This window comes from Tachysurus vachellii, chromosome 17 (assembly GCF_030014155.1).
Source record: "Tachysurus vachellii isolate PV-2020 chromosome 17, HZAU_Pvac_v1, whole genome shotgun sequence".
Classification (NCBI taxonomy): domain Eukaryota; kingdom Metazoa; phylum Chordata; class Actinopteri; order Siluriformes; family Bagridae; genus Tachysurus; species Tachysurus vachellii.
Genome location: NC_083476.1, coordinates 13,928,742 through 13,952,049, shown reverse-complemented (window position 1 = coordinate 13,952,049; position 23,308 = coordinate 13,928,742). Strand labels below are relative to the sequence as shown.

The window sequence follows — 23,308 nt, the reverse complement described above, 5'->3', positions numbered from 1 at the left end:
GACTTGATTAATATGAGGTGATAATTCATTGTGAACATTCTTTCAATTTTTTCTTGGTTTGATGTAATTGCAGGTCATTTTTTGTACTGTTGTATCCATTGTGAATGTGTGCTAGAAAAAGGTCATGACCGGGGTCATTTTGTAGGAATGTAAAATCATTGTGTTTGGACAGAGTGTGCTCTAGGTGAGGGTAAGTCTCCATCCTGGTGTGTGTGAAGCAGTGGAAAGGTACAAAGACCACAGATCCTGGTGTGCCCCTCAATAATAAATGAGATACAGGTATCATCGCGTCATCTAAAACCCAGTCTCTCCTCTTTACTCCACTGCTTTCCTGCAAATGGAAAGCAGGGGGTGGAGGGTGTGCGTGGATCGGGGTACGTTTTAATGAATAATTCAAACCAAATCAGTTTAGAGAGACTCGACCAGCTCTTACTCAGCTTCTCACTGCCTGTATTCACCAGCTTAACTCATTGCTTGGAGAGGACACTGTTTGTTTTCAGAATATTTTCTTTCTAGAGAAATTTCTTATGGATCTTTTCTTCCTAAAGGATACTGCATTGGTCACCTGAGCGTCATGGCACCATGGTACACAGACTGTTAGGGCTGGCTAATTTCTCCATAACTGTATTCCTGCTTCCTCTCCTTTTACATGGTAAGAGGTCATGCACTAAATGTTAAAAGTAACTTGGCATAAATTTCTGGCATTGTGAAAGCTAAAAGTTTTTATTTACTTTAAACAATAGAATGAAATTTAGAAAGATTGCTAAGAAAGGATTGTAGCACCATTAACAGTTACTCTTATATCATTTTACAATTGACTGTTATTTTATTATTTAACAAAAAAAACAACAAATTGTATGATATTCATTTATAGATAGGTTTAATTTGGTGGAACATCAGCAAAACAAGTTCTTGTTATCACTTATGTTATAACAGTACAACTCACTACCCTCTGTTTTTTCTCTTGAAGTTAAAAATATAGCTTGTCATGTTCCAGAGAAACTGCAATCTGCCAATCATTTGTGTCAGAAAACAGCACTTTAGACTTAAAAAAAAAACATAAAAAATGATAAATGTCTTTTTACAGAGAACTGCACCATATCAATAAATTAGCAGATTTTTCAATCATTCACCATAAAAGTGCCTACGTTATAACATTGATACTATAGAGATGATTGAATTTTAATGATTTATTAAAGCAAGTGCATTAATATGAACCAGCTGCACTACTGTCAGAATTCAGCAGTCCTGTGTTATACATTTAATGACTTCTTAGTTATTTAAAAATACCTAGATTTTTTTTTTGTCATTGTTCTTAAAAGCCTGCATTATGGTCTCAGGTCTGGAGATAGTGGACCCAGGGCAAGTCATCTACAGTGAAACCAAGACTAATGGAGTCGTGGACAAAGGAGTGATTCTGGAATGTGGCCCCACCCTCCCTGATGTCTATATCTGGAGCTTCACCAAACCAGGGACCGATACAATTCGAGCCGTGGTGTATAACTTTGGGAAGGGTCCAAAGTTGCAGCAACTAGCCAAAGATTTGGGTGACCTGAACGTCATCAGTAACAGCGCCTCTCTTTCCATAGCAAAGCTTCCTCTAGCAGCAGAGGGTTTATACACCTGCCAGGCTCTGTACGACACCGCTGAAGGAGCCAAGCTTTACTATTATTATGTGTATCTGCGTGTTTTAGGTTAGTGACTAGTGTTCAGGGTGAGAGCTAATACAGGATGAGCTCAACAGTATTGTTTACATGAGAAAATCTATCTCTTAATGCGTCAGAGTCTCGGTTGTCTTCTACACACTGATCAGTACCAAGGTTTCAAGTTAACTGGAAAAAAATAAGTGAACTACATAAAATATCTTTTTAATAGCATTTTAAATATCTAAATAGCTCAGTAACCTTGTATGAAAAGTTTTTAAATGAGACAAAAGAAAAAATTATAATTTACAGTGCAAACATGGCCATTTTAAAGCAATGATCTTAAATATATCATTTTATCATCAAAGCTTTCAAACCAATGACCCAAAAAGAGTTTTAATGGTTTTTAAGCAACGGTTTAAAAAGCAATGTTACTACTGTTATGCTAAACAGTTTCAACATTATGGAAAAACAAAGAACCTATTATACGGTAAAAAATGGCAGACTATTAGGATAATCATAGCTCATAGAATTCAGTGTAGTGAGTTATGGGAAATCTATTGCAATATCAAGTGTATTATGGGCAAACAGATACAGTTTTTTACTCCACTTGGAATCACTGACCCAAGATTTAAGGTCAAGATGTCAAGAGTTGCATTTTTTTAAAGGTTTACTATAACTATGATTTATTCCCAGATTTTCTGTGAAACCATGTTAATTTAAAACAAGTTTGATATGCTAATGTACCTGGTTACTTGTGTTAATTGACATATCTAACAAGGCAGGTTCAGGTCAGTGATCAAGGACAGCGATGGGTCCGTTTCTCAAGACTGTGAACCAGGCATGCTAGCAAGCTATCATATGTACATGTTGGGGTTAATATCAGATATCTATACAAGCAGCTACTGTACACAAGCAGCTGAGCAGAGGTGTGAGCAGATTTATTTCGCAAGGCTTGATCTAGCTATATTTCTCTACCATCAGCAAAACTGAACTCTCATTGTTTCAAGACAACACATTATTAATATGTTTCTACTCTGGAAATACTTCTACAAAATTAGTTCGGGTTTTTTTTTCCCATTTGTGAAATATGAATTAATTCATAAAGAGAAACTCTGAAACATAGTGAATTCACACACTGAATATTCTAACTTGTAATTATCAAGTTGGTAGTCATTAGAGCCTCACTATCAAAGCATTTATTTTTATATAATACATGTGCATATATAATACATGTACAAAACCTTAATATACTTTAAAACAAACTTATGACCATTTTTATTTTCAGAATCATCATTCTTTATATTATTACAATTATTGTTTAAAAATGTATTATGATGACTTTTGTTTTTTCTATATCTAAGTGGCACAGTAGAGAATCCATGACCAGCAATTGCACATAACTAGAACCACTTATATGTACTTTGTAGTAAACAATCTATAAAAAAAACTCCTTGAATGATTTTGGTTACATCAATTATAAAACCATAAAAATCAAGAATCTTATGACAACCCAAAAGAGTAATCTCAAAATATCTGAATTTGGCTGTTACAATTTTTAAAATGTATAACAGTCTGTAGGGTTCAAGACATCTCTAAATATCTATATGAATAGATTTATTCTGTGAGAAAGAATAAGATGATGTTAGCAAGATTGCATAGATTGCTAAAGGAAAAGATGGTTAAATCTAATCAATTTGCCTCTATTGGTAAATGCATAGCTAGCACATGTACAGTGTCTGTTTACAGATGCCATGCTTGGTAGTTAACACGAGTAGTAATGCTAACATGTGTCCTACAGTGCCTGTGTCCAAACCCTACATCCTGCTGAGTGACTCCTCACCAATAGAGGGTGCATCAGTGTGGATGCGCTGTGGTCTGGAGAATGGCACAGGCCCAGTTCACTATGTCTGGGAACAGGAGAACCATAGTGGTCAGGTCAGCATACTGGCAGAGAGCGACAGCAATTTGATAAACATAACCTCCATAAGCCGCAACCACACAGGCTGGTTCAGGTGCCTTGCCAAGAATGAGGTCAATCAGCAGACTGGTGACCGTATCTGGTTAGATGTCATATGTGAGTAAATGTTTGGGCTATCTCTGGTTTCTTTTATATATACCACACCAAATTTACAGCATTCTTACAAAATGTTCCATTTCTTTAGTTGGACCAGACCTGCCTCAGATTGATGTAACACCCTATTCAGTAACTGATCGAGGATACTCAGCTCTGGAAAGAGAGACTGTTTCCCTCCTATGTCAAGCTTCGTCCAACCCTCCCAGTATGTACGTCTGGTTCTACAACAACTCCCAGGTTTACACTGGACCACAGCTCACCATCACTAAGATCCTACGAATGCACACAGGCTACTATGCCTGTCTGGCCCAGAACACTTACCTGAACACCCGCTCCAAGAAAACCATCACTCTCACCGTGTACTGTAAGTCTTCTACTGTCATGATTCTCGTTTCAGTCATATGGAATTTTCCTTTGACTATTCAACCTCTTCTGTTCAACCTCTAGTGTGGTCTTATCTGAACTTTACTTGTCTATCATTCATTCCTTTGCTTCCATTGCTTCCTATTAAACCTTCCCCTATATCCATGCATACACATACACACATTGTTAGATGTCCATTGACCCAGGATGTGCATCTGTCTACAACAAGCATCTGGATGAGGTAAAGACAACTTTCTGGCAGCTGTGCGATTGAAGGTATAGAGCAATGTTATTACTCTCCATGCAGCATGACAAGCAATATAAGGCATTCTTGTCATGACCTCTGATCTGCATTGACAAATAGAAACATAGGGTTGTATTCACCACAAGTGCACACATCATTATTCAGACACTCAAACATAAAGTGGAGATATGTCTCAGTCATATACAATTTTAATCTTAGACTTTTTTCTTGTGCATAATCTAGTCTCAGACATTTCTACTAAATAAACTTGGAAGCAACCTTGGAGGCATGAGTTATACCCAGCTGGTTGTAATATTCTGAATGGGGCATCCAAACACTCATGCATGTGTGTAACCCATTTCTGAATATGCATAACATTCCCATAAAACGGGGAAAAAGCATAAACATTGGCATGCCTTTTGAGCTTAACTTGCCAACTCTGAAAACAGTCTCAGATTTTCCTAAGACTGCAAACTGCTATAGAGCAGTCTAAATTTAAGACTTTAATAGTTAGACCTTTTTCATAAATAATGTTGTTTCTGTTTGTATTTTATGGTGTGACCAATGACTTATATAAAAGGAACATATTTGATTTTCAAAATAGCTCAAATGCAGTAAATTATATTGTACATCAATGTGTACCATGTAGCTCGTAAAATATACCTAGCCTCTAGCTCTTAGTTTTACAGGCTCTGGCTTTTCTGGATCAATTCGCTTCAGTTTTATGCAATGATTTTCTTCTCACAGATCCACCAGATGGTGTGCCATCTTGTTCTATCTTCCCAACTAATAACTACAATGACTTAGCTCTCATCTGTTCCTGGGGAGGGGGTTACCCTCCAGCTACCCTCAACTGGAGTCCATATGTGAATGGTGATAATTCACAGGGTGTCTCTAATATAACTCGGATTCAGCCAGGGTCTGAGACGGCTAACAACTCTGTATTTACCTGCTATGGCTCACATGTGGCACGTAGTTTCCCACAGAGCTGTAGCACCAGGACATGTGAGTACTATGTTTTACTGACCTATGTAAAAAATGTTAAACCATGACATATTAGCCTTTGGCTCAAATATCCCTTGTTTCTCAGGGCTGCCTTATGGAGAACCTCAGTGTTTTGCATATGCGACTCGTAATAATGAGTACCTGATGCTGTCCTGTTCCTGGGAGGGTGGTTTCCCTCTGGCTCTGCTGTGGTGGGCTTCAAGTTCAGGAGACATGCAGGGAACATCTGAGGAGAACTCTAATATCCTGGTCCTGCGTTCCAGTGCCACCTACAGTGGCAAAGCATTTGTATGCCATGCCAAACATCCACTAGTTAAAGAGAGCATGCAGTGTGTGTTAAAATTAGGTAAGGACTGTTTAACCAGAGCCAACATTTTGTTGCTGTATTTATGCTGTATTTAAGTGTGTGCTTAAGAATTGATGGGCCAATTGCATTTTTCATTGTTTCTTCCAGAGGCACCAGTATTAATGACTCAGCGCAGCGTTGTTTCAGTGTATGAGGGAAATGATGTCCAACTCACCTGCATCCTGAGCAAGAACTACCCTGCAGTCACAGAAATTACTTGGTACAATAATATGAAACAAAAGCTGGGTGACAGTGGCACACCCCAAAAGTATGTCCTTCAGCAAGCTGCTGCCTGGTCCAATCTGACTGTCCGTGAAACAGATGGCATGGTAGACGGTGGACAATACTGGTGTTCTGCTACTAATGCTGTTGGAGGAGCAGAGATTCCCATCTTACTGGTGGTGCTTCGTGAGTTTCTACAAGTTAACGTAACCACAGATGAAACACGGAATTTCTTGCAGAGATTATTCTGTAGTGGATATTGTTATCGAGTTACTGGATTTAACTTTAGTGGAAGTTTGACTGCTGTGGCATTCTTAATGTCATATTCCTTGTTATATTTTAATACTATGTTAGAGTTATAGATGTTTTTGATTAATATATTTCCAATAATCCAGAGATTTTGGACATTTTACATTTTTGGGCAAGTCATACTCAGAAAATCTGTGTATTATTTTAATCAATAATAAAGGAAAGTTTTAAAAAATTAAAAATGACATAGAAAAAAAAAAGCGCTGCTTTCCAAATTCATAACTAGTTTCAAAAAGCCAGAATGACCTGAGAAATGATTGGGTGAAATTGTGAAATTGTGAACTTGAAAACATTGCGAAAGTAAATGCCAGTCAAGTAAAATTAATAGGAAGTGTTTAATGAATACATATAAGCTGTTTACTTAAGTGTTAATGACTGAATTTCCATTCAGGGTACCCAATGCCTCCAAATGTCACCATCAGTAGGATCATGTACAGCAGTCGTCAACGAACAGATGTTAATGTGGAATGGCTGATCCTGTCAGATGATGACTATACTGGGTTCTTCATAGAGCGTCAAAATCTTCCCTTCCCACTCTGGCAAAAAGTTGTAGGAGATCTGGACCCCAGCACCCGAAGCTTTCAAATCACCAACCTGGATCCCTCTGGCACGTATGCAATCCGAATCACGGCTGTCAATCACCGCACTATTGGACATCCTTCAGAGTTCAGGAGTCCAGGTGGGAAGTGATGTTAAATTGGATCAGGATTACAACCTATATCCTGTGCTAATAGCTATAGATTGTCATTAGTTATGTAGACAGTCTGATAAGATGTGTTGGTGTCTGAAATCTGATCTTTAATTTTGCACTGCAGCTACAAAACTAATGTTGTGACAGGTACTGGGAATATTGGCATACTCAAATATAACTCATTAGTGAGTCAGAAGGTTCCTAACCCTGATCCTGAAGAACTCTATTTTTTGCAGATTGTACTGTTTTCCCTGCTTCCAACACTCCTGATTCAACATATTATCTAAGTGGCTAATTAACAGCACATCTTGAGTTAACTGTGCAAGAACAGGAGATAATTTATGTTCCTGTTTGGGATCATATACTGTAAACAATTTGATTTCTAAACACATCTTTGAATGGTGGGGCTTGGTGGTGTAATAATGCCAAATAATCCTAAATAAATTATCAATAATCACTTGTCCAGCATCTACAGTGTCGAGCAACATGGTGAAATTTGATGAAGTGGATGTAGTTTGAAGCACATGCTAACAACACTAGCCTTGTAGCTTTATTACAAAATTAAAGCAACTGGACACTGATTATCTCTGAATATATTTTACAACAGAAAATGTTCTACTGCTTTTACATAACTGTTAAATACAACAGTTTCTTTTAATTCTACTGTCAGTGAGCAAGCTAACAAAAATGGTTCTTTTTTGTTTTGTTTTGTCTACGTAGGTGAAATGCACCATGACAGATCACCACTTAACCACAACAAACAAACCTCACACACTCACTCTGACACACTCTCTCTTTACTTGATCTGTCTGTCATCTAATTCCCTGATTGTTTCTAACATTATTATTGGACTGTATTACTATTTTTTGAATGAAGTATATAATAGCAAATACTGTTTGAATCAAAGCTAAATACTTTAACTAGATCAGCTCATAAAGAATTAAAACACTTATTATAATAAAGGATGTTAGAACAAAATGTGAAATTGGAATTAGATGGAAACTAATCAAGGTTTTTTGTCTTCCAGCTCTTCCAGGCTTTAATGCTTATCCTGCTGTTATCGGCGCAGCTATTGGAGGCATGCTTATAGCGACAATAGCTACAGTCCTGCTCTTCATGTATCTGGTGAGGAATCGCAACAACAACCCACGTAAGTGTGGCATTGCAACAAGGGTATAGATTTGCACCGTAGTTTCCTTGTAATTAAGGATTAAGTCAGTGTGTAAATTTTAATTTCATGTGCATCATTTGCTAATATCTGTTGCAAAATTATTTCTGCAGGACTTCATGACTTGATATTTGGCAGGTATGTATGCCAAACCGTTTTTCTTAAAGATGAATTTAGGATTTTGTTTTAAAGATATTATTTGCTATTTCAAAAAGACCTGTAATAACTTTAGACCTGTAATAATTGTAAAACTTCAAAGATATTCAATCTTTCTATGCAATGAATTTAACTACTTTTATGTTATTTTCTTTTAAATTCAGTTTAATATTTTCTGGCCCTGAAATTAGCTCCTCCCACAGTCAGAACAGAGTTATTCTGCTCTGCAGCGGTTATTAAAAAAACAAATATCTTAACAATTGTAGGTTCAGCTTAAGATGTTGGTTCAGCTGTGTTACAGAGCGAACACTTGTCATTTTCTTTGTTTCATTGCAATTGCAATTCATATTGCAACCATCAGAGAAAATCTTTAAATACATTAATGTTAATTCCTGTAATTAAATCCAAGATACTAGAAAGCAATGAGGTTGCTGTATATCTAATTTTAAATGCTTATTTTTTAAAAGATTTTATTTATGGTTTTACTCACAGACAAAACAGTCAGTCTAGAGAAAATATCAACTCCCCTGAAGATGAAGTTGGTGAAGTGTCAGAAGCAGATGGAGGTGGAGGAGAGACAAGTCAAGGTACCATAGAGAATTCGTACACAACAATGTCATTAAAAATGTTCATTTGTAGATTTGGAGTTTAATTTAACTTGACATTAATGATAAGATTTAAATTCTCCAATCCTAATGCACCCCATCACATAAATGAAAATATTTTTTAACTGGTGTATAAAAATCCAGTTCATAAGAATAAAGCTTGGTCATATCCTACCTGAAACTGAAAATCCATCCCAAAGAATTTCAGTAGAATTAATGTTTTCATCCAGTGATTTTTTTGCATAAAAGGTTTTAGTGCATTGAAATGTTCACCGAAACATTTAAAGCATATTATCAATACAATTTTGCAAATTTTCTTTAACTTTAGCACAAAAATTCTGTAGATACTTCAAAGGTATAACAATAATTTGGAAACAATTTTAGTCAAAGAAAAATAAATGGTCATATGACAGAATTTATCGTATCATGCACCTGTCACTGACAAGCACCTGAAAAACAATACATGAGGCTTTGTGATTAATGTAAGACGTTAGTCATCCGTCAGATGGAAGAATAGAGGTGTGTGTGTGACATCCAGTCATAAATCTGTGGTACAAGATGTGCCCAGAAATTACGGTACGCAATTTCATTAGCCTCTGCTACGTTCGGCAGCCTGAAATAACACCGCATTAATTGTTCTTTTATAGATGTGCACACAGCATATAGACACTGATGGATGATGGGCCATGACATTCTAAAATATTGCAGCCAGAGACTTTCTGTGAAATGTCTCTCCATCACTGCATCCTGGAACACTCTATTGCCCGGTTTTTCCTAGACACATGGCCTTTGTCTCATAAGAGCAGTGAACTAAAACACTATCAGATGCGGTGATAACTACTCAATTCAGGCTCATATCACAACTCATATCTTCCTGATATTTAGTACGATTGTAATTATTTGTGAAATTAAGATGACAGAAAACTGGCTGTTTTCTCGATACTCTCTGCTTCTTAAATGGTCGTGATTTCAGCATGCAAACCAATTTTATTGGTTAAAACGTCTGAATGGAAGATGAATGAAAATTGGTATATTGGTAGTTTAAGTTTTTTTTTTTAATTTTTGCATTACTTTAATTCAAATACCAGCAACATAAAGCTAGTCGACTAACAGATCGCTAATCTCTGCCATGCAAATGCGTTGTATATGTAGCTGCACTGAATTCTGAGTCTAAAGTTTGTTCTTTGTTGAATTTTTCATTACTTTGACTTTGAACCTCTGTGGAAAACGGTGTGAACAGAATCTCTTGTTTTGTTTTAAAGAACTAACAGCGAAACAGAAGCGTTATCTTTTTCCTGAGCTTTTTTTATTCTCTTACTATCTAGTAACGTGTCCCCTGTGACATCAGTGCAGCAGACAACCACCAAGTTCTCACGGGAATAATGAAAGTGCAGCAACAGCCTACATACAACACCTACACATACACCACCACATACCAGTGCATAATAGCACCACTATTCACTAAAGAATTCTAAAAGGATCACGAAAAACATAACAGCTATTTGAATATAGATGTATTTAACGTCCCTCAGGGTGAAATTTTCCTTTAAGATCCAGAGCAATGGGGAAGCTTTGATGCTACTGCTGCATTCTTTAGTAATAGAAGAGGAATTTAATTAACATTATACAGTGAAGCAAAGCATGACATACTGGAATATAATATATTCTTCTGCAATACACCAGTTTATTAGCTATATAACAGTAGTGGTACTGACAGATATGACTATCATAGCAGCAGGCTTTAGATTCCTATATCACTATGTAATAAGTGGGATTAAGAATGGATGTAGAAGGTTTTAATTGTCTGGATGAGGGATTAGGTTCAAGAAACAGTGCTGAATTTATTATCCAAGAAATGTGGAAATAAGATTTACACCAGATAAGAAGTTACTTTTTTCCCCCTCAATCTAACTGGCATGTGCACTTGATACATCTGTGAGAAAAACCCTGATCTCTGTGCATCCCTTGATAGCTGCCATCTGCTGTTGTTGTGTTTTGTAACTCTCTCTGCATCCCCTGATATCATTTCTTTTCCCAGGACCATCTGTGGTGCTGCCACGACCCACCGCAACACCTACAAACCTCCCACCAGGGGACGAACCTGTCAATGTCACCATCACCGTTATGGCCTCAAGCTAGAGACACCACGAACACCCAAAGTTTATATTTCATCTGACAGTGATATAGAAATCAACAGGAAGTTACATGAGGAAAATTCCTACCTGGGGGATTTATGATACTGGCACAGAGAAGTGAGCATGTTAAAATACTTTATTTATACTTTATTTACTTTATTTTATTTTTAGGGTTATTTTATGATATCATGTCTGAATGAATCATATCAAAAAGTTAAAAGTCATTTTCAGTAAACTCTTTTGTTATAGTGGAACAAAGAAGAAGACTGATATGTTGGGAAACTTTTTCATTTGTAAACAATAAAGTTCTTATTTTCTGAATTTTCTTGGATATTGAAGTTCCTTTTGTTCTGAAACTCAGATGTGAAAATACAAAAAAAAAAAAAAATATGCCAATATAGTAAAATATATTTTATTGTGCACATCATTCAGTCCCTCCAGGATTTTGCATTTTTTTGACTGCAGACATTAACACAAAATCAAGCAAACTCTTTGATAGTTGGAAGAGTTTGCAATTTTTCAAAATCAGACTAGATTTGTTCCAAGACACACTGTATGGCATCATCATAACACATTCAGCCAAAGCCATGTTCCATTCATTTCTGCCAAACATGAGTAGAGTCATCATAAAAAGTTATTACATATGTGTCTTCACTGGTAAGAAGCCTGTGTTAGTAATTTCACAAATTTGAGTAGTTTTCCACCAAAGAAAAACACAAAAAGTCCTTCAAGAGGTGCATCAATTTTTTTGGAGGGAAATAAAGCTGCAGAAATAATTCCTGGAGGGACTGATCAATTACATTTTTACTCAAAATTCAAAAGCCTTTCAAAAGAAAAAAAAGTGGTCATTATTTTGGTTTTAGAAATATTTATTCTTAGATTTGAGGATAAAACTTTAAAACAAGTCAGCATGAAACATGGCTGTCTTAAAAACTTCACAGTAAAAGGAAGGAAGGAAGGAAGGAAGAAAGGAAGGAACGAAGGACGGAAGAAAGGAAGGAAGGAAGACAAACTCAAAATAGCCTTTTCAGTCTTATACACAGTTTTCTCATCCTTATTCATTCAACAATCTGAAACACTACAAACCCATGTAAGAACAAAACATGTAACATACTGATTTAATGTAGATTCTGAACCAAGGAGATTTCCTTCATCATGTGAAAACTACAGGGACTCTTTGGTTACTTATGATGTCCGACAGCTTTTGTTTAAGATTCAAAAATATTTTTTTGAACTCCAGGCCATCACCCTGAAAATGGGGAGAGAAGAAAATATACATTTTTATTCTAAGTTTTAAAACAACTACATGGTGTTTCCCAAAGGTCTCCATACGTTAGGGATATTAAGTGTTTAGCAAAATTTCTTCCATAATCTTTCATAATTAGTCCTCAAAGAGTGATAGATTTAAACAGGGAACATGGCAAGCTACACACAAACACACACACACACAAGCACACACACGCACACAAACAAACACACACACACACAAACAAACACACACACACAAACAAACACACACACAAAAGCACGCAAACACACACACAAGCACGCAAACACACACACAAGCACACACAAACACAAGCACAAGCACACAAAAGCACACAAAAGCACACAGCTGCCAAACAAATTCAAAACGCCTGGACGTGCTGAAGACCAACTGAGATGTGGATGTCCAGGAACATCTTGAAGTGGCACTGGTTTTGGTGAGATTTTTGTATCACTGTCTATATTTTTTGCATTTCTGCTTATAGAGCTAATTTTCTGCTTACCCTTGATAGTCTGAAATCAACAAGAATACGTTCCTCCATTTCCAGGAAGTGAATTTTGAAGATCAGCTTGTTGTTACGGCGATCCAGCGTGGACACTGTCGCCTGAAAAAAGAATAATGCAATAGAAATGTCCTACGTAATGAAACCGCACTGACCTTGCAGCACTTCTCATGTTATTTGTACACTACCTGGTTGGTGCAGCTCTGTTTCCACGTGTAGCCCAGATTAATACAGGTGTCACGCAGGGCCACGCAGGACGCCTCTGCCTTCAGGGTTGTGAAGAATCTGGTCATCCTCCTCACTAACCTCTGCCATGGGTTCTGTGTGATAAACAGATTTGTCAGAGCAGCCCTGGAGGCATCAACATCAGCTATGATGACCAGAACATAATGTGTTCACGGCAGGAAAAAAAAGGTCATAAAGCAACAGCTCTAACACTATAGAGAAAAATCTCAGCTCTTGTTAAATAAGAATTAAAATTATTTGAATTATTATGCATTAGAAGAAGCTAATCTCAGAGGACGTCTTTATGATAACGAAGTGTCCATTACAAGCAGTCTTCAGAAGAATGGATTTAATTCTACGTGTCTCTGAATTCCGTGAAGGAACAGTGTTGTGATCTAGTGCATATAAAATAATAAAGGCACAATGAATTATGTGAAATGTACTCGCCTAAACCTTATATTTTGCCGAGAAAGTAAAATGGGTGGTTTCACTGTAGTAGAAGTGCTGGCTATGGTGGCAGGAAGCTTTCATCTGTCCCAAAGTGTAATCACAAACGACAAAAGGGTAAAGTCTTGAAAGATAAAATGTCCTGATCATTATGGACAATCCCACTTCTGCCAACACAACACACTGGCACTCCTTTGTTAACAACCGTGGCCTTCGTTTTTCCATCAAATTTCTTAAGTGCCTGCTCCTGTTAACAAGCTTAAAAACTCCTGCAATTTTTGTTCCAGTCCCACACACCCTCTTACCTTCAACATCCATTTATTCTGGGAAATGGAACCTCACGCAATAAAACTTTCATTTTCACCAGTCATCTAATTATACCAAACCACATGGCCACAAAAAAAAATAAGTGAAAGTTCAGACTGAACTCTTGCAATTAATCATAACCAAAGACATGATTTAAAAAAATCCACAATCCAGAGTGGAACTGAACTTAAGCAGACATTTAATGTGTAATACTTAAATTTATGCACTTAGGAAAAGAAATTAGGACTTGGTAGAGAAATTAAGAACAGGAAAAATAACAATGTGTGATTCATCATATCTTTCTCATGAAGGATTCATCAGTGATGCATAAAAATCATCAGCAGCCTGGGGAGGTTTTTTTTTTTAAATAAATAAAAAAAATTAATGATTAAATAAAGATACCGATACCCATGAAAGCGGCTTTTTAAAATTAAAAAAAAAAACGTTTTAAGAATCTCTTAGATAAATTATGCCAGAAAAGAAATTATGCCACTTGTTCAAAACTCTTTTCCTACATAAACTGACGCAGGGATTATTTACTTCTAAAAGTTTAAAAGTCGCATGTTTAGGAATTAAAATCCAACATTTTGTGTCCTTTTGAAAGTACTGTTTAAAGTACTGTTTTTTTTTTCCATTAAGAATAAAGGTAATAAAATCTAAGGGGTTACATTTGTTGTTGTCTTTTTAATCAAAACCGGACCAAATCATAAGTTCTGGAGGAGATCTCGTCTCTAAAATGAACTGGAGTAGTATTCATGAACGATGGAACTGTGGAGAGAAATCCCGGCTCCTGTACTGCTTATTGCGTTACCTTACAGAACCTTACAGAAAAGCAGCACAAGGTGGAGTATTATTACCTGGCTAGCACCCGGTGTGCCAAGCAGCTGGCTTCCTAACAGCATGTGATCAGGGCAGGCAGGCTGGGAGAAGCTGACCTGAGCTCCCTCAGTGTGTACCACATCCTCTCTGACCTCCCACAAGCCCTGTGGCTCCGGCTGTGAGCTGGAGATCTGCACCCGCTCGTCACTGAGGAAACACCCATGTACGTGAAGCTTACATTTTCTCTTGAAGAGCTAAATAAAGACATGCGTCTGTTTGTGTGAATAACCACAGACCTGTTAGTTTGTGCTAGTTTTAATCTCTCCGAGTCAGACCGCAGCATCTTGGTTAGCGGCCCTTGGATATCAGGCTGGCGTTTTCCCACTGCAGCCAAAACAAAAAGCATGAGCCATCCTACAAAAGACTTTCAGTTTTTAATTTTTCCTGTAAAGTAATGAAGGCAAAATCCCACAAATATAACATGATTTCACATAAACTAGCATGGTAATCATCCATTTGCAATTTTCCTGTAATGGAAATATTGTAATAATCTTATCCTGGGGCGGACCTCGAGCTCTACCCCAGTCCAATGTTCTTTGACCATGCTGAAGCAGTTACTGAAAATGGATGAATAAAATATTCCAAATCCTACATCTTCTGCCCTCCAGTCTGGTAAACAGATCCTGCACACCCTTCATTACTATACAAGAACATGATTAGCTCTTCTGTTATATGACACAATAACATTTAATACATGTTTGTTTTACAAATTGTAATAATTTCCATCTACTTAAAGAGGAACAATGTTAATGTGCGATAACTGTAATGATGTATGGATGCATCGACTGATAAATCCGTGCCGTTGGTTCTGTTTGCCTCCCTTCCAACAAGAAGAGAAAGAGAGTGAAACATTGAATTTAAAAGTGTGTCGCACTAACAACTCTTGTGTGGTGTGGACGCTATACCCGAATGTGTACAGACTGAAAACTATTTCATGCACATATGTCAAAATGTATAGTTTTCTTAAATTCGCATCCTCATCTGTGAACACTCAACGCTAGCCTTTAGATTGGACATGCTAATTTTTAACAAATCGTAATACTAAAACAGTTTTAGTTTTTATATCAAAGTATTGCAGGAATGAAACAACTTGCTCATAATGTTGAAAAAGACGCTGACTGGCGCCACCTACTGGTGTAAGGATGTCAATGAAACGGTTGCTGAACAAAACGTTGCATCAGTGTTTTTGATCAGAATTGAAAGTCACTGGGATTACTAGAAACAAGCATGGCAGCTTTTAACATGTTCAGATTTGTCATGTTATATTTTTATAGTTATATTTCTTTTAATTCTAGCACCATCAGATACTGCATAATAAATTCTGTTGTACTCCTGTGCAATGACAATAGAAGAAGCTTTAAATTTGATCTAATCTAATATTTTAACAAAAAAACAAGCTCGCTGTGTGAAAATCAAGCGCCCCAGACCTGATTTGAAGCTCCTGCTGAACCATCGGTGCTTTTTGATCTCAGGAATTGTGAGCCGGTCCTCAGGACTATGGAGCAGGATCTTTGTTAACAGACCTACAGATCAGACAGAGCTCATGTACAGGATTGCAAAGAAAGCAGCAGAAATACAGCTTCATTTCAACAATTAGATTCTCAGAGTGACATCAGAAAATGAAAGTTATAAGTCTCTACTGAAATAAAACTCTTATACAGATGTATAAAAGAAGTAGGTAAAATGAATGAATCCATGGGGATATTACTGAGGTTCTATTGTGACTTGTCATTCAATTTATTTAGCAGAAATGTATGTACAGCTCACTGGGTGAGGCAAATTGACTCAAATCTGATTCTAGACAATAATGTAATGAGGTTCCCGTTTGGGCTTCAAAGCACTTTTGTACGTCACTCTGGATAAGGATATGTGCCAAATGTCGTAAATGTAAATGTTCCATGTGCTTGATAGCTGTCGTGTGAAATAAAGACAAGAACATGTTAGAAGTGGCAGCTGAGGTAGCAGTGTAACATTTTACAGCAGTAGCGGATTAAACAGCTAAACGGTTTCAGGTGTAGTTATGTCCATGTGCTGAGAAACAAAATGTTGTATGATTTATGGGGAGTCGAGCAGAAGGGGGTTGAGAAATTTAGACACAAAGGAGAGGAGAACTACTGGAGTAAGGAACATTATCAGGGTGAAAAAACACAAGACCATCCGCAGGAAATGCATTTTATACTGAAAAACTGAGGTAACCTGAACATCCAATCACCACTGTGACTAATCCATAAAAGATAAAGAACACAGTCAAGACCCTGCTTTCTAATTCCAATTTACCAAGAGGCATGGAATCAATTTTCTTCCATGGAGTAAGGTAGGTTTTCTTCTGCAGCCAGTCTGAATACTCCTGACAGCTCTCACTCGGTTGGTCCCATGGTAGCTCTTAAAAAAAACAAAAAAAAAAAAAACAGATCCATCAGGAATATCCAAGCTGACAGATGCTGCAGGCACTGTGTCTGTTCCACAAACACACACACAATCTCCTCACCTCCAGCCAGCATGGCAGTCAGAACGATGCCACAGGCCCAAACGTCTGCAGGCTGGGCGTTAAACTCCGAGCGGGACATCAGCTCTGGAGCCACATAGGGCAGCGTGCCGCACAGACGTGCCAACTTACGCTCGCGGCCACGGTGCCGGAACATGGTGGCCAGGCCAAAATCTGTGATTTTCAGATTATCTGAGAAACAAATACACCAGTTAAGAACAAACATCTTAATCTGTGGATTTTTTTTTTACTCATGTCAAATCAAAATAACCATCACCTTTGTCATCTAACAGGATGTTTTCTGGCTTTATGTCTCTGTGAGTGATTCCGATACTGTGAAGATATTCCTGTGAAGTAAAAGTAGATACTTAGAGACATATTGTGTAATTAAATCGATTAAATTAAAGCAATGTTGCCAGTCACTTTACTAGGAATGAATTGGGGGGCATGGAAGCCTTTTTTTATCATCACCACATATACATTACAGCACAGTGGAATTCTTTTCTTCGCATATCCCAGCTGAGGAGGTTGGAGTCGGAGCGCAGGGAGGCTCATGGAGCCTGGAGCAGGGAGGGTTAAGAGTTTTGTTTAAGGACCCAACAGTGGGGCAGCGCTGGTGCTTGAATCCCAATCCTACAATCAACAACTCAGAGCCTTACCCGCATTAGCCACCACTGCCCCAACTGCACCGATGACATCTTCAGTAGGTGTTTCTATTAGTGATGCAACTGAAAACAAATCGTTTTTTTTTTTTATCGTGCTGCTAAAATGAAATCTGGAGGGAGATTTGGCGTTTGTATATAAAATTCACTGGTGTAAATATGCATCTTATCACATACTGTCTACACTCCTGTTGTCAGTCGCTGCACCAAGTGTGTCCAACTTCGCCGTGTTGCCGGACATGCCCACATCTATGTCTCTAGATATCGATGAAAACAAATAGTCTGCAGTCTCTTTGACAGGAGTTGTGTCTGTCCCAGTGTCTGTCCACCATCGTCACCATGGCAACCAGTAGTTAGCAACGCCTACTGGAAACTTCACAATACAGCAACCGGGTGAATTGAATGTAACCGTAATAGTTAAAGAACGCCAAAGAGACTGATAAAAATATATGATTCTTAACAGTGAAATTGTTAAATTCTTTATTTTAGATTTCTGTATAAATTTTTTCCTAGCACGGAAATTAGCTCCACCTCAAAATGAAATAAAAAGCATAAAGGGTGAAAAATCGGTCGGGAGAAAAGGGACGGCTGCTCGATGCTTTTATTGTAATTGTATTTCAGGCAGCAGAAGGCTCTAAACAATACTAACGGCTCCTATCAGCTCCAGTCTGGAGACACTCTTGGATATTTCTTGGCATGATGAGGCACTGAAGTGGTAATGGAGATGTAGATCAGCTTTTCAATGCATAACTGCCACTTTACTACAATTTGCTTAGTGTTGTCAGAATTACTGCAGTTTTCAAGCCTATTTCCTGTGAATGGCAAAATGCATTATGGGTATTCAGTACCACCCAACTTAGTACAGTCTACTGTTGGAATTCATGAGCTTTCTTGCTAAAAAACAGCAAACTATTGCTCATAGTTAGAGGTATTGTGTTACACACAAATTCAATTTCCATATGATACAATTCAATACGGTGAGAGCTTGATGCAAAAATATTTTCAATATATATTTTTAAAAAATAAATCACACCTAGGGATGGGTGATATGGCTGAAAACTGTATCACGATACCAGTGTTTCATATCGGTCGATATCGATAATTATGGATATTTTTTATGACCCATTTAAAATAAGGACCAGGAGAAAAATATATTACATTTAAACATTTTTATTTTAAACTTAACCTTCCTCTGATCATAATCCCCTCAGTTATGAAGAAAGAATTGTCAACAACCAGGAAAACTCAAATAATTAAAATGTAAACATAAGCAGGGCTCTCAAGTTTTGAAGACAGGCAAGAGTGACATCTCCAACCCCACAAAGTTCGGCTCAAGCCTAGCCATTTTTAGGGTCATGATGAGGACAATGTCCCGTCCAAAGACAAGCTGATCCATGTTGAGTTTTGAGTTTTTTTTCAAACCGACCATCGAAAATACCCTCTCTAAAGAATGTTTTTTTTCCATTGGTTGTTGTGTTAAATCTTACCCAGATACAATAGTGTTATTTTCTTTTTTTGATTGGCTGATAAATGTCAGGCTCGACTAAGAGCTCCAGGGGAGACGCGCTTAATTCCTGGCCGGTTCCATAGAGACAGCAGTGCGGACTGATACATTTTACAATTATCTCTTAACATTTAAGGTGAAAAATGAAAGAAAATGTAAGAAATGCTTATTAAGTGGAATAAAATAGTGCAAAGTGTTAAATATAAACATAAAGAAACCTGAGAATTTAGTGCAAGTTTAGTGCTAGGAAGTTCACTAGCTGCTTGTGTGGTGTTGCAGCTACAGATATTGTTGGTTGAATATGGCTGTGCTCCAAAGGGTGAGCGCGGCTAAGGTGGTAAAACAAGTTTGTGGTGTTACCAGTCTTGGTGGGGACGACGGTCTTGCATAATTTGCAGACGACATTGGTCTGACTACGGTCAGACTTATAATATCCAAAAAACTAGCTGACTTTTCCACTTTTATTTACAATTTCCTCGCTCACTGCGGCTCATTTTCTGTTTATCAGTCGCCAGTTACAGAAGAGGAATCCAGCAGACCAGCACGAGACAATGATATGTTGCAACCCAACATGATACTGTTACATGATTGGCTGTTAGCTAGGTTACTAGGTTACATGATTGGCAGTTAGCTACGTTGCTAGGTTACCAGAGAGTGAGTGCCTTTGTTAATTTACAAGCATTGTAAATGCTTTACAACCTCTGTTTTAATCCAACGAAGAATAAAAAATATTGAACGTTATATCGATCACGTGTCTATCGCGATACATATCGTTATCGTTTTATTGCCCAGCCCTAGTCACACCTATATACGTGCCTTTAGGTTTCAATTTTCATTTAACATGATATAACGTACAATCACTGAACCTTAATAATGAATGAAACCTTTCTGGTATAATCTTAACACAACAAAGTCTGGAGAACAAAAAACAAAATTTAATTTCTAATTATCACCTGTCCAGTTTGAGTGAGCCCATGATAACCTCAGATTCCTGGTCTTGGCTTATAGGAGAGAAACCTGACATGGTCATCTGTTATTGTAGCTCATTGACCTCAAGGTTCAATGTTTTGATATGCTTAGATGCTTTTCTGCTCACCACCAATGTAAAGATTGTTTATTTGCTACAATATACTTTCTGGCATCTTGAACTAATCTGACCATATACCATTGACCTCTTTTAATAAGGTGTTTCACACAGTCCACAGACATGTTTCTCCACAATTGTCACTCGCTCAATGATTTTATTTTTTGCGCCATTCTGTGTAAAATCTACAGAAATACTCAAAGCAGCCCATCTTGTACCAACAATGATGCCATGGCTACATCACTAAGATCACACTTTTTAATTCATTCTGACGTTTGATTGAACATTAACGGAAGCTCTTGACTTGATTCTGCATGATTTTCTGCATTACGCTGCTGCCACCTGATTGGCTGATTAGATAGCTGCATAAATGCGCTAATGTGTCCTAATGTCTAAGATTGTAATAGTAAATAGATTTTAAGATTAGTTAAGATATTAAGACTATTTCCAGACATAATTACTAGTTTTAAGCTTAAAATGGTATTACTCTATTGAGAGATCATGTTGGACTTTCCACTTTTTCTTACGATAAAAGCTTGAAAGACAATTACAATTTTCTAATTGTTTACATTGTATTGGATAAATTAGCTGATTTCTGTGTTCACTTGAGAGAGGTATGTTTACATTGTCCTGTAATTTCTCTCAATAAATTAAATAGTATGTCTTGAAAACAGTTTTTGTTTTTGAATGAATGTATTGCACAATGGCTTGCTCATAATATCAACAAAGACAATTTATATATAAACAAACCAAATATAAGCAATTTTCTTCATATGTATAGCCTAAATTGTCAGTGGTAAAATTTGATGCTATGTATTTTTTTCCTTAAATAACAACAAACAAACAAACAAACAAATAAATAAATAAGAAAGTAGAACTCACCACTCCAGCTATAAGCTGCTGAAAAAGCCTGTGAGCTTCCTTTTCTGGCATTCCCACATCCGGCTCTGTAACAGAGTAACAACAACATTCTTCAGCTGTTTGTTAAGCAGACAAGAACATGTGGAGGTATTACTCGAGCCAAACAACTGAGCACCTCTGACAGTGGAGTTCACAGATGAAAGTAACAGATGAAAATGCTTTACAAGTTGCAAACTTGATCTCCAGCAAACATAACAGTTACATATTCTCAAACTGTTCAGTAAAGAAGAATTTCACAATCTGAGAAACTCAACTGCTCTCCCCTATCAAAAAAATGTGAAGTTATGGAGAAAATTTATTTGCACAGCATATAATAATGCGTGCATTCCATCTCACGGAGTACATCTCCTCTCACCTATTCGATCAAACAGCTCCCCACCACTGCAATACTCAAGGAAGATGTAGTGGATGGATCCCTCACTCCTGTGCCCATAAAAGCGCACTATGTTAGGGTGGGACAGCATCTTGTGCACGCACACCTCTTTCTTTACATTGTCCATGCAGTCCTTAGCGGTGGACATGTCCACGACTTTCACTGCCACTGCCTCCTCTGTCTTCCTGTTGACCAGCAGGCGTACCCTGAAAGGCAAGGTCAAGTGCCAAATGAATGCTTGGCACTCATGGTTTACTGCGGTGCAGATTTAAAGGATGATGTTTGTTCCATACTCACTCGCCATAAGCGCCTTCTCCTAGAGTCTGCACCAGATCCCAGTCCTGAACAAAAGGCACGGCCATGATCTGAACAAATCCAGAGCACAAGATCAGAAGGACAGGCAGACAAGTTATTAATATATGGTGAGTTATTTAAGCAGTCTTATGATAAGAGAACAGAGCACTCTGGGTTTCCCTGTTAGTTACAACACGGTCATGCAACCCCTCATCATAAGTCTTAATAGATTTCCAATAACAGCATACACACACACACACACACCTTAGGCTATCAGACTAATTAACAGTCATAACTAGCACAGCCTACAGCATACTTCCACAATATGGTATGCCACACACTGCACTTTAACTCCAGCAGTTCAACACTGGACTATACACACACACTGCATTTATACACACTGGACTATACATACACACTGCATTTAATTTAATATAATAATCTATCTGACAATAATCCATCTGTACCACTGGACATTTCTGTATCTGTACAGTCTGTTGCACCTTAACATATTACATATATATAATATTTATATTTATACTTATACTTATAGATGTAAGTGACAATAAAAGTGACTTGACTTGACTGACACACACACACACACACACATATACACACACACACACACACACATATACACACACACACACACACACACATATATACACAAACACACAGGCTTTTTAATACACACACAGACCAAGATTGTGTTTTTCAAATGTTACTTAATTACCTTCGGTTTTAAAGCTCTGTGGAGGTATAATGTCGGATAACAAGAGATTCTTCCATAGACTTACATAAAAAAAACATACAAACGATTAACGATATTATGTATTGTTTATTTTTTTTCTTCCTGCATTTAGCTCTCACTGTCTGCGTTATTAATTTGGCGCGTTTAGTTACGAAAACGTCGTAAAGCCGGAAGTTATAATACCAAGCCTAAAGTTTTCAAAATAAAAGTCTAAAAAGTTCAAATTGTTATTTTGAAAGTGCTGTTTTCACCTATATCTGGCTCTAAACAGAGAACTACAAATTTTTGCAACAAAATTCTATTGATCATTATACTTTTACGAAAATCAAATAGAATTAGAAAGCATTAATCTTATTCTTGGTGTTTCACACCCGAACCCTTAGTTCCTGGGACATGCTTCGGTTTCACTATGACCAAAGCAAGGACTTACTAAAGAAATATATATATATATATATATATATATATATATATATATATATATATATATATATATATATATGAATAAACACGTACATTATTATAAGACCCGCGATAAGTCAATACGCCTGCACAAAAGTCTGAGCTGTTTTAGAAAATAATAATCAGAATATTGACTCTTATTTTGAAACAAACATAAACAGTACATACACGAAGCTGCAACTGTA

At 37.2% G+C, this 23,308-nt stretch overlaps 2 protein-coding genes across 2 annotated transcripts; one reads left to right on the top strand and one right to left on the bottom strand.

Moving 5' to 3' along the window:
• The first annotated feature begins 1,330 nt into the window (after positions 1–1,330).
• LOC132860394 (V-set and immunoglobulin domain-containing protein 10-like 2) lies at positions 1,331–10,968 on the top strand. The gene is made up of 11 exons (XM_060891583.1): positions 1,331–1,694; positions 3,445–3,720; positions 3,809–4,084; positions 5,075–5,332; positions 5,418–5,678; positions 5,787–6,086; positions 6,601–6,888; positions 7,928–8,050; positions 8,182–8,206; positions 8,717–8,811; positions 10,868–10,968. Exons 1-11 carry the CDS (start codon positions 1,331–1,333, stop codon positions 10,966–10,968), a joined length of 2,367 nt encoding a protein of 788 aa, XP_060747566.1.
• Positions 10,969–11,812: 844 nt separating this feature from the next.
• chek1 (checkpoint kinase 1) lies at positions 11,813–22,891 on the bottom strand. Its single transcript, XM_060890739.1, has 13 exons — positions 22,647–22,891; positions 21,917–21,984; positions 21,602–21,825; positions 21,208–21,272; positions 17,353–17,422; positions 17,079–17,267; positions 16,868–16,972; positions 16,018–16,113; positions 14,827–14,914; positions 14,569–14,737; positions 12,922–13,053; positions 12,734–12,835; positions 11,813–12,213 (listed from the first exon to the last, which is right to left on the bottom strand). Exons 2-13 carry the CDS (start codon positions 21,979–21,981, stop codon positions 12,118–12,120), a joined length of 1,401 nt encoding a protein of 466 aa, XP_060746722.1. The 5' UTR covers positions 21,982–21,984; positions 22,647–22,891; the 3' UTR covers positions 11,813–12,117.
• Positions 22,892–23,308: the final 417 nt, after the last annotated feature.